General features: G+C 36.1%; 1 protein-coding gene across 2 annotated transcripts in view; it reads left to right on the forward strand.

Annotated features, from left to right (window-relative positions):
• Positions 1 to 10,349, forward strand: part of kuz (zinc-dependent metalloprotease kuz) — a 249,113-nt gene extending 238,764 nt beyond the window's left edge. Inside the window, exons 13-14 of one of the 2 annotated variants that reach the window (XM_071696457.1) lie at positions 1,953 to 1,990; positions 6,797 to 10,349. In XM_071696457.1, the coding sequence (XP_071552558.1) occupies positions 1,953 to 1,984 (32 nt within the window). In that variant the 3' untranslated portion in view covers positions 1,985 to 1,990; positions 6,797 to 10,349. The remainder of the gene's footprint in view (positions 1 to 1,952; positions 1,991 to 6,796) is intronic. The other variant, XM_071696458.1, reaches the window with a different exon arrangement.
• The last annotated feature ends 5,168 nt before the right edge of the window (positions 10,350 to 15,517 follow it).

Genomic DNA, 15,517 nt, shown 5'->3' on the forward strand with positions numbered 1-15,517 from the left:
GCTTGCTTTCCTTCATCCATTCCTGGTGCTACCCTGTCCCACAGGAAACAGCATTGCTACCCCTTGCTTCAGTGAGGTAACACCAGGAAAACAGACGAAAATGTTTTCACAAAGTGGCATGACTCTTCCAACAGAACCTCTCTCACAGTTAGCTCCCAGGATTATTTATTTATGTATTTATTATTTTTTTCATAGTTGCTTACTGTTTCCTGCATTAATAAAGTAAAGAGAAAGAAAAGAATTAAATGAAAAAGCAATGGTAATAAAAGCAATGTGAAGCCAAGAGGATAGAAAAATGGATAGTGTCTGGTGTTTATAGAGAAGCAGTATGAAGTCTTGCCCAATAGTAGCTTAATTTTGATTAGACACGTTGACAGATTGTAAGTCCAGCAATCCTGATATGAAGATTGTAAGATGATCATTAGCTTCATTTAAACACTCCATAGTCAGGACTAGCATTTCCTAGCTTAACTATGTTTGGTATAATAAGAATAGAATTTATAGATTGAAAATATAAGAATTATCATTATATATCCCCCCTCCCACATGCATGCACATTCTCATGCATATGCCTGTCTATACATATACATGAACATGGACCTCTGCAAACAGAGAGAGAGAGAGAGCATATTATGATTACTTAATTTTTGATTACTTATTTTTACTGTATAGGGAGGATGTCCATCATTTATAGGCCCCCACCTGTTAAAAAACTTCATTGTCATGAAGTTAGATGATAATCATGCTCATAAGTAATAACATTGAGGACTTATTCCACTTCGTCCCATTCAAGTTGCTTTACATTTTTTTGAGTAATTTTTCCCCTTTAAGTTGATAAAATCTTCCCCACTTTTTACTTCCCTCATGCCATTTGTAAAACCTGCTAACATAATCAGGTAGAAGACCGTACCTTAAGGCAAGTCATTTACATATGTGTTTGTGTGTGTGTGTGTGTGTGTGTATGTGGGTAGGTGGGTGGTTGTGTAGTTTGTCATATTTGACAGAAGCAATTGCAAGCCCACTTTTTGGTGTATGTAGAGGGAGACTTATTGAGAGAGATTTCATTCTAAACTGTAATGGTTTCAGAGATGTTCCATGTTATATTTTTTACTGTTTGCATTTGTGTTGTTTATGTTATCCTTTGGGTTCTTTTTGTATGAATTAGAATGCTTTATAATAGCATATGCAGAAAAGATACTCTCTTTTGATAGGACGTAACTTTAGAGTTCACATGCATAGTAGACTCATAGCTCTGCCACATAGATATGTGACAGTTTGAAGTAACTGCCTCCATAAGCCTTTAAATGTATGAGGCTTATGAAAACAGAGTGAGGTTCTAACAATTAAGGTGCTAACTTTTCTCCTAGCTTCACTTAGATAAGCATCTTGTAGATTATGCATTATTTGATTCATTTCATGGTGCTAACTGTTCTTTATACTTCACCTTGACAAGTAGCTTGTAGATTTCTTGTGTACATTTCACTTTGGATGTAATATGAAAGTTTTTGAATATATTGCATTAGTCATATCATTATCTCTTGATTATTATATTTTGCTGGCAGGTCTTTCAACTAGTAAGACTTGTTTTCACAAAGTGGCATGATTCCTCTAACAGAAGCTCTTTCACAGTTAGCTCCCAGGATTTAAAACCATTCTTATTGAATGGCCTGCCTGCAGTGACTAGGGGTTAGAGATCTTGTTGATTTATATGCAGTACAAAGCGTTTCTGTGCATATTGTTTTACACAGAATTGATCTTTTTCACAAGCACTTGTTATGGTGTAGTATTTTATTAAACTTCTTTATGTAAGTGAAAGCACTTTTCATATCAGAATACAGAATAGTCACATGATAAAGATATGAGCCTACATGACTGTCACTGCAGGAACAGTGCATTGGTAATGAAACACTTGCTTCGGTGCCTCAAAAAGCTTTTATTGTAACATGTTGCAGGCGGCAGACGACACGAGAACTCTGCTGTATAGTGTAAGGTATGTGTGTTTGTGTGTTGCACCTTGCACTCTGTCACTCAACTGTTCATTTTCACACTCAGAATAGCATTTTATTACACTTTCTTAACCATTGCTAGTGGATCATATCAACAGTGGATTATGGAAGAGCACGTCTTGCTTGGCCCGTAACTGTGTTGCATTTTTAAAGAATCTCTGAGATAATATTAGTTGTCACATCATCATTTAAGACAGTGTATGATTTTAGTTTACTTCTTTATAGAGCATTAGCTGTTGCTTGATAGAAGAGATAATTTGATTTGTCTGTTAGGATTTTTTTTCAAAATTACATAAATATTTTACTTTTCTTGGTTTCCTGTTTAACAGTTTCAAAGGAGGTACATTAAGTCTGGTTTTGCATCCTCCATGTTATACAATTTTTGTGTGTAAAAGCTTTAGTTATACATTTATTGGTATGAAATATCTATCAATGCTTTTGTCACTTGTACATATATCTATCTATCTATCAACAGTATCTGTGTATTACTATTGTTATTGCTGTTATTATTATTATTATTATTATTATTATTATTATTATTATCATTATTATTATTATTATTATTACTATATTATTATTATTTTTATTACTATTATTTTTTTTTTTTTCTTTTTTTGCTTTGTCGCTGTCTCCCGTGTTTGCGAGGTAGCGCAAGGAAACAGACGAAAGAAATGGCCCAACCCCCCCCATACACATGTATATACATACGTCCACACACGCAAATATACATACCTACACAGCTTTCCATGGTTTACCCCAGACGCTTCACATGCCTTGATTCAATCCACTGACAGCACGTCAACCCCGGTATACCACATCACTCCAATTCACTCTATTCCTTGCCCTCCTTTCACCCTCCTGCATGTTCAGGCCCCGATCACACAAAATCTTTTTCACTCCATCTTTCCACCTCCAATTTGGTCTCCCTCTTCTCCTCGTTCCCTCCACCTCCGACACATATATCCTCTTGGTCAATCTTTCCTCACTCATTCTCTCCATGTGCCCAAACCAGTTCAAAACACCCTCTTCTGCTCTCTCAACCACGCTCTTTTTATTTCCACACATCTCTCTTACCCTTACGTTACTCACTCGATTATTATTATTATTATTAAAATATTTTTTCATACACATTCACCATTTCCCTCCTTAGTGAGAGAGTGCCAGGAACAGACAAAGAAATAGCCCCATTCGCTCACATTTACTCTCTAGCTGTCATGTATAATGCACCAAAACCACAGCCTTCTACCTACAATTATTATTATTATTATTATTATTATTATTATTATTATTATTATTATTATTATTTTTATTATTATTATTATTATTTTATTAATATTAGTAGTATTATTATTAGTAGTATTGGTATAATGTAATCCAGGACCCTTCTATGAGGTTCCTACAGCCTCCAGGCTGCACTCTATGCAAGAGTAGGGAAATTCTTTTGTGTTTATAGCAGGAATATCATATGTTTGGCATCAGGGTGGTCTTAAAGTAGTTGGATGACATGATTTGTTACCTCAGTTGCCCTATGGTTCTAAGAGTGGAGGGATGCAGTAGTTGCTTCTTGTCTTTGTGTTTAGTGATATTTTCATTCATTCTGTTCAGGATGATATATTTTATCGTCCTGTTATAAACCATGGGTAAAAAAAAAAGATGCCTAGGAAGAACAGGCACTTATTCTTGCTTGGAAGCAAGATTTGTTTATATGGGAGATTTTATGACAGACTGGCAGGATGAGTTCACCATCTGGATATTCTTTCTAATATCATTCCTTCCAAAAAAAAAGCTGGGCTTGGTCAACCTAGGAAAATCAGTGAAATGACTGATAGGCTGATGAAATGTGAAGTATTGAAAAACCCATTCTTGTCAGGTTATCAGTTACCTTTTTGGTCTTAGGTTGACCACACACAGCTTTTAAGGGAGGGATTAGAAGGAAGTAAAAAGTTTCCACATGGTGAACTTGGCCAAACAGTGCATCTTGAAAGCTCATTTGTAGACACATTTTCTTGTTATTAAGCAAAATACATGCCATTTCTTTCTGGGACAACTTCGTAGGACTCATGGTTAATTTCTGGTCAAAGAAAAATGTCATACAGAATGGATTTAGTGAAAATGTCTCAATATCAGCTCTTGCAGCACTCAAGAAGCTAACCATGTCCTCAGGGTGGGACCACAGGTCATAAAAGTGTAGTGATGTTGTGTATGCATTTATATGGGGAGAGTGCAGGGCAACAGAATAGTTATGGTAGTTGCATCATAGGCATGAAGGGTCTTTTGATATGTTCAGTTGTGTTTGTATTGGTGTAGGGATGGATGATGTCCAGAGCATTGATGTGAAAGTTTGATATGTTCAGTTGTGTTTGTATTGGTGTAGGGTTGGATGATATCCAGAGCATTGATGTGAAAGTGTGACTTGTTTTTCTGGAAAGTGTGGCTTCTGATAGGCTTCTGATAGGTGTATGTCTGGTGGGGTTGAGTTTAAAACTGAATTGGGAAGGCACTTGGGTTAGTGCATGTTAGGGTATATCACTGCATATATATTTGGTGTATAAGATTTGTTGGGGATGAGCAAAGTTAGTTATGCAGTGATTTGGGAGGGATGGATGCAGTGCCACTGTGTAGAATTGAGTGCCGAACTTGTTAAGGAGGGATTGTATTGGGAGGATTTTAGTTTCATTGTGTAGATTGCGAGTGTTTTTGATATCTAGGAAGATAGTGATTGTTCTGAGTGCTCTCTTTTGTGTGTTTTGCAGCTTTGCTATATTTACATTGAGTGGATGGAAGACCAGGCAGGCAAAATTTAATTTAGAATGGAGCAGACCTCTCCTCATCATCCATCAATAGATCTTTCTGGTCTTAAGCTAAGGGCATCACTAACAACTTCTGTCACTCTACCTTCCCTTTATTTTTCCACTCTGACGGTACTAAAACCATCTTTCCTGTTGACAAAGCAACTCTCTTTGGTTCCCATTTTTCCTCTAACTCCACCCTTGATGACTCTCACATTCCTTCACCCCCTGATGCTCCTCTTACTAATCTTATGCCCCTTTCCATAATCTCTGTTCAGACTGTCTGAAAAGCACTTTTTTTCTCTGGACACAAGCAAGGCATCCATCCCCATTTACTGAAAGAGCGTGCCTCTGAACTTGCACCTGTACTTGCTCATGTGTTCAATTTGTTTAAAAACCAAAATTTTCCTTCTCCGTGGAAGCGTGCATTGATACACCCCATCCATAAGAGGGGTGACTGTTCTGACCTCTCTAACTATCATCCTATTGCTTTGACATCTACCATTTCCAGTCTTTAAATCCCTCCTCAATTCCCATATCCTTAAGCACCTCAAAAATCACAGTCTTCTCTCTGACTACCATTTTGGCTTTCCTGTCTTACTAATGTCTGGTCATCTTCCCTGAAAAATTTTGGAGTCATGTATAGTTGTCCTTGACATATCTAAGGCTTTTGACAGGGTTTGGCATCAGGGTCTCATCTGTAAGCTTCCCTCCCTCACTTTGCTTTTTCATGTCTAGCTTCCCCTCTGGCTAATCTATCTCTGTGGTTGTTGATGAATCAGCCTCACTCCTTTTCTCCATCAACAGCAGTGTCCCTCAAGCTTCTTCCCTGTCCCCTAGCCTCTTTCTCCTTTTTTTTTTCAACGATTTCCTCTTCTCACCAAATAATCCATTGCACTCTTATGCTGATGACTCAACACTGCATTCATTCAATTTGATTCTGCTCTCCCTTCTCTCACTAGATCTGCAGCTCATCTTGACATAGCTTCCTCAGTAAACTCAGACTTGGACAGGCTACCTCAATGGGGTACTCAAAATCTTGTTAGTTTAATGCCTCCAAGACCCAGTTTCTACCTATATCTCTTTCAAAAACTCCTCACAGCTCTCTTCTCTTTGACTCAATGGTATTCATGTAACATCCACTTTTTTGGGAACCCCAAATTATAGGAATAGCTAAGTCTGCCTCTAAGAAACTGGGTGCCCTGTTTAGATCTTGAAACTTTTTCTCTTCTGAACCGTTGCTCCGTTTATACAAGGGATTGATTCTTCCTTGTATGGAGTACTGCTCTCACATTTGGGGTGGTTTTAGCTCTGCATCATAACTTGACAGAGTTGAGTCAGAAGCAGTCCGCCATATAAATTGTCCCAGGCTGATTCCCAAACTTTACCCCCTTGCCTTATGCCACAATGTTGGTTCACTTTCCCTCTTCTATAGGCATTACTTTGGTTTTTGCTCCCAAGAGCTGGCTGCTTGTGTGCCCACACCACTGGCTAGATCTTGCAGTACTCAGCAAGCTACTGCATCACAGTGCTATTGTGTGGCCATCAGGAGCTCAAGGGTGGGCTGTTTTGATACCTGCTTCTTTCCCTGCTCATCAAAGCTTTAGAACTCCTACCATCTCATATCTTTTCCAATAACTTTGACCTGGCATGTTTCAAAAGACAGGTTTATAACTTTCTTCAAAATTTGTAAATACTTGCCCTTGTCTTTTCTTTTTCCATATTATAATTCTCTCTATATTTCAATTAAGGCCTGGTCTTCATGTGGACTTTTGTCTGTGACTGGAACCTTAGAAGAAAAAACTATTTACAATCATGAGACCTTATTTCTCATCTTTTCTCTACTATCATTTCTCCTATCAAACCTCTTCTTTTGGTTATTCTTGCAATTCAATATTCTTTAAGGCTTCATATTTTTAAAAATTGTATGTTGATTTTTTTATCAGCTATTTATTACAGTTTTTCACTAGAAAAGCTAATTATGAAATTGCCCTGTTTCAGCTTCAGCCCCACCGCTGGAGTAAACTTGTGATACTACTACTGTAAGTGGCCATCTGTGGGGCTTTCCAGACTGCCACTCACTGTATAGAGCCTTCTTCAGTGCTGCCAACCACAGGGGTTTGAGAAAATTTGTCCCCTTTGCTAAAGTGAACAAATCAAACAGTCATGCAAAATGCACAGACATCTGTGGTACTGAAAAAGAAAAAAACACAGACATTCAGAAAGATACCTGTGGGCAAATTAAAGAAGAGAGCCTTTTCTTTGACATTAAGTGCAACAGCAACAGCACTGACAGTGAGCATGTGGTCAAATACAAACAGACAATCATTGCTGTTTGGTATTGAAATGGAGCCCTGGTATACTGTTCTTAACTCTCAAGTCTGGGTTTTTGTGTCAGGCCTTAGTGAGAATTGATTCTTAAAATATATTTATGATCTGTTAAAGTGTGATGGTGATCGAGAAGTGACGTCGCTGAGGGATTGCATATAGTGAAGAAATGTTATTTATCATAAGTAGTGGTTTATTATTAAACTCTATACTGAGCATCGGAGCATGAATGCAAACTGATTTTAATGAATCATAAGAATAGTGAATGAGTATGATTATGTAAGTGTTGTGAAAGGAAAGACTAGTGGTGCTTTGAAATATTTTGTCAAGAATCATTGAGAGAAATGTGATTTGGTGGGTATTTCCAGTGTGGATATGGTGCCAACTAGAAGGATGGACATGGGCAGCCTCTGGGTCCCAGCAATCCAGTTGATGCACTCCTCATGTAGTAAACACATTGTAAAGCTTTTTCATTAGTATTTGGCTCATGTATGTTCATCCAAGGTACTGTCATAAGTGATATTTCCATTGGTAGTGAAATGTATCCCACATTTATTGTTTATCTGCTGTATTCATATTTAAGGATTGATAAATCTAATACCATTTGAACATGTTGGGTACTTCATTATCATGACTGTTAAAATAACTTTGTTTGGAATCATGAACAGTGAGGTCTATAATTTTTTATATCATTCCCTGAGACCACTGCATTTACTACAGATGACTTTAGAGTAAGATTTTGATGTATGCATATTCTTGTCATAAAAGATCATTGTGGGTATTTCAAAAAGATATAAGAATTCCAAAATTACAGTTCTATGGATCATTAGGTGTATGATATGGAAAAGACATATGAAGTTCTTTGAGTGTTTGGCACTGGAAGAATGCTACATCATTTACTACACAGTCAGGTCTGTTGAAGCACTAAGGTGTGCATTTATGTGAGAGGAGGTCAAATTCATCATTTTTTACACATGGTTGTATCTGATTAAAAGGTAAAACTTAGCTCTCAGGTTGGAGATGACATGTTTTATATTCCATGTCCTCTTTTTTTTTTTCCATCTGGTATGTAGTCATACCAGATTCCCTCCTACCCACATATTACACAGTAAACATTCATACCCCACTAGCCCAAACCATCTACTTTTCCTCATAACCTTCAGCTCACCCAGTGACCTGTTCAAAAATAACTATCTTTACCCTTCATTGTATTTACTACCATGACACCAATATCTCATGAAAACTCTTCTTCTGCATCTGACATTTCTCCATTTGCCCTTAGTCCAAGCAGTCCCATTATCCTCACCCACATATGGGCACTCATGGACAGCCCTTACTTTCCCACCTCTCATGGTGCCCCCATGTTCACATTTGCTACCAATGGTGAGTGCAGAAACATATTTGTTAACTTGCTGTACTTTTTTTTGTGTGCAGATCTCTGTCATCTCTGTCACAAGGAATAATAGTATGAAGATAACAAAATTCTCTTTAGTAGACCTTTCTGAGCCTTGACTTTGTTCCTAACCCCAAACAGTTTAGTTTAAAGTGAAAAGGTATTTAATTGCACTACTAACATTTGGCAGTGCTCACTTGCTATTACTTTAACACAATTCAGTCTTTAGGTTGATTTTTTCATACATGAGGAGCTTAATTGAGGCTCAGGAAGGAGTTCCTGTACTCACTGATTAAATAGAAGTGTGTCAGAGTGTATGTATGTAAGCCAGAAAGAAACAAATTTTTTATATATTCCACTAACTTGTGTTGGTAAGAAAAGATGCACTCATGTTTACCCTGTGCCCTGTATCATGTAACATCAAGTGATCCTAAAGTTTTTTTTATATTTGTCTTTATTACATGTGGAACTAAACTAGTAATGTGTGAACATTGTTAAAATTTATCGAATGTTTGTGAATGGGTAGTGATACATTGACTTAACATGAGTCAGGTGTCAGGTACTACAAAGGAAAAAATTCTTCTCCAGACAGTTGAATGGGTTAATTTGTCTTAGTTTGTGTTATTTGTAGCTCATCGATAGGACTTATATATCATTCCAAAGATCAAAAGTTATGGACCAAAGAATGGTACATCCATAGCTTTCATCATAACATTTCCTATGATAACGCTTTTTAATTTCACCTTTATTTAAGTTGTAAGTAGTTATTTTAAAAGTAGAATAAGCCTTCCTCTAAGAAAATTGGAAAAGTTTATGCCCAGCTTAGATATGGGTAAGCTGCAATGGACCATTATTTCTCTCTCTGTCAAGGATTTTCTTTGAATTCATTTATTTTTCAGTCATGTCATTGATTATGAGCTCACATTGTTGTGTAACATAGGATTGGTGCTTTACATGTTCCTGTGTAATATCATCAGTTGCTTTTAAGTGATTAATATTATTATGTGCCTCTTTCTTTTCTAGACTGATCCAAGTTTGTGAAAAAAAGTTTCCTTAATCTTTTTTCGGTGGATAGAAATAATCTCCACAAAATAACTTCAGCTATTTGATCCCCCGTCCAAATTTCGGCCATATACCTTGTCCTTCATCTTGTCCTGAAGAGCACCCAAGTGACCTTCCAAAATGTTCAGAAAATTATGATACAGGAATGTCCATAACTTAATGTTAATGGTGTACAGAATATTGCCCTGTTAAAAGACGTGATTTTGGAAAAGGAATTTCAGTAAGAGTAGTTAGTTACAGTTAGTCCAGTTCTTGTGAGTTATGGTATATTAGCATAGGGGTTCTATTCAGCAGTTCCATAAAGAACAGCACCTGAGCTGTCTTCTCTATATCATGTTGACTTTTCTTGCATTCAGAGCAAGGTGATACATACAAAATTCTCCCCAAATTACTGGCTGATGAATACTACTTGCTGAGGGGACACATAAGGGTAGCCTGAATAGGTATTCAGAAGAAGAGGTAGAAAAGTAAAAGTAAGGGGAAACAGTTGAAGGTAGAGAAATTTGAAATTAAAGGCAAACCTGTTTTATATGTGCTGGTAAGTACATCTGAGATAAGCAGTCACTGACAAGAAAACATTTCTTTATTGTATAACTTACATGTGTGACTGTGGTCCACTGACATATTCAAAATGACTCTGTGATCTAAGTAATTTTTTTTGCTGTCTTTGAGATTTTCAGGATTAGTTTCACATCATTATAAATTACAGAATTATTCAGTTATCTTGTACAATTAAAGGCCTTAACAAAAATCCTCCCCTCTCATTTTTTTTTAATTTTCCAAAAGAAGGAACAGAGAAGGGGGCCACGTGAGGATATTCTCTCAAAGGCCCAGTCCTCTGTTCTTAACGCTACCTCGCTAATGCGGGAAATGGCGAATAGTATAAAAGAAAAGAAAGAAAAATATATATATATATATATATATATATATATATATATATATATATATTTCTTTTCTTTCTTTCAAACTATTCGCCATTTCCCGCATTAGCGAGGTAGCGTTAAGAACAGAGGACTGGGCCTTTGAGGGACTACCCTCACCTGGCCCAATTCTCTGTTCCTTCTTTTGGAAAAAAAAAAAAGTAATTAGATCCAGATTAAAGTACTGGGGAAGGAATATGTTTTAAAGAGGTGATGGTTTGATGTGTCTGGTGTAATGCAACAACTACAGTTTGTGGAGAATACTAAACGTGGAGAATGCTAAACTTTGGATCAGAAAGGAGGTAATATTTTTATCTATTAGTAAAAGGTTGCATGTTAAAGTTTTTTGTATTTTAGAAATATGACAACAATTGGTAAGAAATTTATTATAAAGTGTTGGGTTTGAACATTTTTAAGGCTCCTGGCACTATCTTGTTATGCAGGAAGTTGCCAACAGGTATGAAAAATTGTACTGAAAAGATTTTAAACCATTTATAAGTAAGCTTTGCATTGTATACTGTATTGTTTATTCAGATTGACTTTTGAGTTTAACTTTTAAAGTAGATATATTCACTGAATAAAAACTTAGCAGTGAAGGAACCTTTAAAGAAAGGTTAAGATATATTAAAGTAAATTATGGGTATAGCTCCTGATTGATTTTTCACAGCACACTAAACCTGAGAAAGCACTTGATTGTGACATTTCATTATGTGCAGTTGGTTGTTAGGTGAACATTGGGCATTAGAATAGCAAGATCCATCAATGACTTAACAGGACAGCCTAGAACTGCAATAGTTCTTGCCTTTATCAGTTGTTCTGCATTGAGAAGAAATTGTGAGATGTGCTCAAGTACATGCTCATTTTTCCTTATTACCTCTTTGATGTTCTGTCCCAAGCCTAACACCTATTAATCACTGATGCTTACATGATACATCTGGGCATAAAGTAGGTTTAATATGTTTCCATATGATATGTAGTTTGATCATTGTTACTGTCAGTACACACTTGATATTAACGTGAGTGACATCATTTCTTTGAACTCAGTGTTTTATGATCACTCCATATGTTTAATAAATAAATGATGTGTGCTTTTTACATACATGTTCATTTTTATCCTTTTTAGATTTTTATGTAACAGAGAGTTGTAACATGTGGTAAGCCATTAGTGACTGATACAAGGCATAAGTTGATGTTCAATTTCTTGAAGTTTGCTATTATGTGAATAGAGAAAAAGACTTGAAAATAAAACCCACATTGAGAGACAGAAACTAATATTTGAAAACAGTTTCAGTGCTCACTGACATCCTCCTCAGTCGAGTGTACAAAACAAATGAAATTTCAAGACAAAGGAAACTGAAGAACAAGACCAGAAGAGGAACACGAGAGCTACAGGCCAGGCCGGGTTAGGTTATGATTCTGGAGAACAAGGATCTCATAATATTGAGTATATTACTGCCCACAAATACACTGAAACTTTTATATTTTGTGATAAACATGAACTGCACCATCTTACATTTCCTAAAGCTGTTAGATCTGAAGAGAATCTTGTTTCAATTTCAGCAAATTACATGTTCTTTTTTATTATATGACAGAATACAGCATTGTTAAAAGATTTTATAGCATACATATGTTCTTTGATGTGTGTACCAAGATCTCTTCGAGCTCTCCTAAATAAACTAGATCACTGCCTATGCAAGGTATACTGTACACATCAGCCTCACGCAATCCTTGGTACTATTATTTTCAACAAGGGTGGACTTATTGATATTTAGAAGGAATGTATCCCATTATGGTTCTTTTGAGAAAGCTAGTTGCAAGGGTATGAGAGAGTTTAAGTATAGAGTAATAAAGATGAGTGGAGCTTAGTGATTTTATTTTGGTGACAGCTTGGGAGTTGGTACAGAGAATCCTTAGAGATAGTGAAAGAAAATGAAGTTCTTTGAAGAATGATTGGCCTTTTCTTCCACTGTTAAGCTGTTGATTATGATGTCAGATAGATTCATCAGAGAATTAGGTTAGGCAGAAAGGAAAAGAAAGTAAGCATTTTCTTCTCATTTTCCTTTGTATTACCACCTGCCTCATATAATTCTTTAACTTCTCACAGTAGGGTGTCACTTGAAGAATGTTCTTCAAGAGTTTTAAGTGCTTACCATTTCCATACCCATAAAAAATTAAGAACCCTATAGTAGTGCTTGAAACTTATTTTGAGGACTTCTTAATGTTTTTTGCTTCACAAGAAATGCAAATGCTACATAATTGCATAAAGAAAGTAGAAAAAGTTATGAGAATTTGGATCTCCTCAACAGATTTATATAGGGAGACAAGTTGACATAAGGGAGAGTGAAAAGCCAGAGTAGCCAACGAAAGGAGACAACAAAATATAGAGAAGTGGGGAAATATCAGTGTTTGAGGGACATTGTATAGTTTGGTGTGTTGCAACCTTTCAGTGATGTGGTGAATATGGGCCAGTGAAAAAATCAGTTGTGGAAACAAAGCCAAGCCCTTAACTTTCATAGTAGTGTTTCTATTGTTTTTCAGTGCTCAGTTTTACTTACCCATCCAATCACCTGAGTGAGCACCAGTGCTTCAAGAAAGGAGTGGTTACTAGGTTCAGTGAACTTTTATTTCATGTGGTGAAAAAGAAAGAAAGCACTACTTTGTTGTGATCATCTGGGTTATGCAAATAAAAAAAATGTGTCATCTCTCAGATCTATCTTTGCCATTGTATTGGATAGAATCCTTTTTGGGAGGCTTCTTCCTAGATGATGTGCTAAAACAGCATTTTACATAGTTTTGTCCTTTATTAGTGACTTTAATAAAATGATCATTAGAATAAAAGGTAGATGAGGAGAATAAGTTCAGAATTTTCTCCAAAGCTCCCAGGACAGATAATTCATGACATATATATTATCCATGAGGATGTTTATATAAAAAAAATGAAAGGACGTAGTTATATTTTTTAAAAAGCATTGAAATGCTAACTACTCATCCCTTCCAACTGAGGAAAATCATTTGAGTTGCTAAATAATCTCAGAATACTCAACTTTAAGGGGAGACTAGGAGGAAAGGTTCTCAAGAAAAGAAACTTATTATCAAGATGAGGAATACTTAGTAAACCAGAAAAATATTGAAGCCACACCTAAACTCCTGTGATATGTAAGACAGAGCAGGTTCTTGAAATTTATCAGCAGCCATCTTTTTGCATCACCTGAGTTGAGAATAAGAATTCCAGTTTTCTCATCCAGAGGTTTAGGAGGTAGATATTATTTTGAATTATATAACACAGACAAAGATTTCCTTAGACGTATGATAATTTGTATGAATAAAAACTATAATGGAACAATACATTCTCCTGTAAGTCTTGAGAATGGTTCAGTGCTATAAGATGGAAAAGATTTATCATCTTCCACAAGAAGACAAAAATAATTGAGGATAATTTTAGGGAATCAAGGTCTCCCCTCTGACCTTCTTTGTTGTGGTAGTCCCAAACTAGCTGGGAGTTTTATGTTGTCCTGCTGTCCCTTCATTGTAAGAGCCCATAAAAATGTTTGTGGTTTTTCCTATCTTGCCTTTTTTTTTTTTTCCCCAGTTCTAGTAATTAAGGGATATGACCAGTGATCATAGAACATAAGAATGGATGTCTAGCCTCAAGGCTTTGCATCAACACCCAGCCAAAGAATTTAACAAATATAAGAAGGAAAGGGGAATTATTAGAAAAAATTTTATGGAAGCAGGACAGTAATTTCAATTGATTTGAATTTTGATGTTAGAAAAAAGTATATAAGATTTTTTTACCATAACTAAAAGTTTACTAGAAAGGTTACCTTAATTAATTTTTTAAAGAAAGCACACAATTGAATTAATGGTCTCTTTGAAGCTATAAAGAACTGTGAAAAGCCTGTCCTCCCCCTAGCTTGTGAATATAAAAAATGCAACAGCCAAAGATACAGAAGAGAATACATGATATAAGCTGATTTTAAAAGGATGACTAAACCTGTATTTTTTTTAATGAAGGTTTTGATATTCGTTAGGATTTTCAAGATCCAGAATGTTTCCACCAATATTACATTCCATTATGCTGTGGAGCTGCTTGAAATTATTGTTTCCAAAATGAGAAGCCCTTAAAGAATATATTTTTCATATGTAGAAAGCATGAGAATGTTTAATTCCAAAAGCTTAATTTCCATTAATGTTGTAGGATATTAACCATCGACTTTGTAAACCTCTCTAACTAGGTGCGACTTTCAGTGTGCTTCCCAAGTCAGACCTGAAGAAATGTTTCCTTACCAAAAGTGCTTGGATAGAGAAAGATAGAAAAGCACCAGGCCAAAAATTTTATTTCCCTTTAGCTTACTAATGAAGAGAAATCCTAAGTTATTTTTGCAACCTGAAACACAAAGCTTTGAGAAAAGTAAATGGCAAAGGAAATGCTTGAACTCTCCCATAACATTACTTGTTTTTTAAAAGGAAGGAACTACCACAAGAAAGTATATGCTTCAATATTTCTGCAATCAAGCAATGGAGCAGTAACTAGAATTTGACGGATCTAAGACTAGGGTAAGTTGTGTAAGGTGAAACTTTAAGCCCTATAGCACATAAGGACAAGTATGAAAGTGTCGTATTGGCAAATGGTGTAGGCAACAACTTTCAAATTTAAGGTCTTGTGTTTGGACATAGGATTACCCCTATGAAGGGGCTTTACCTATTCAGTATTCCTGGGGAAAGCAAATGCTGCAGAAAAGTCTAAGGCTTTGAAATTTTAGAAGAGGTACCTCCTTTTTATAATGAGAAGGAGCTGCGAACAAAGCAAGTGCTGATAGGAGTACTGTGGTATGATGGTTTATCCGCAAGATTTGAGCCAGCTTATTCCTGGCTGGCAACTCATTAAACATGATAAGGAACACACTCACAATTCCCAGAAATAGAAAGAAGCTGATTCTCCAAAAGCTGGTTTCCATAACCTTGAGCTGAAAGCTAATAAAGAAGTCTTGCTTAGCTGAGTAGAAAATTTGTTAGGAG

Source organism: Panulirus ornatus, chromosome 59 (genome assembly GCF_036320965.1).
Source record: "Panulirus ornatus isolate Po-2019 chromosome 59, ASM3632096v1, whole genome shotgun sequence".
In the NCBI taxonomy this organism is placed as follows: Eukaryota; Metazoa; Arthropoda; class Malacostraca; order Decapoda; family Palinuridae; genus Panulirus; species Panulirus ornatus.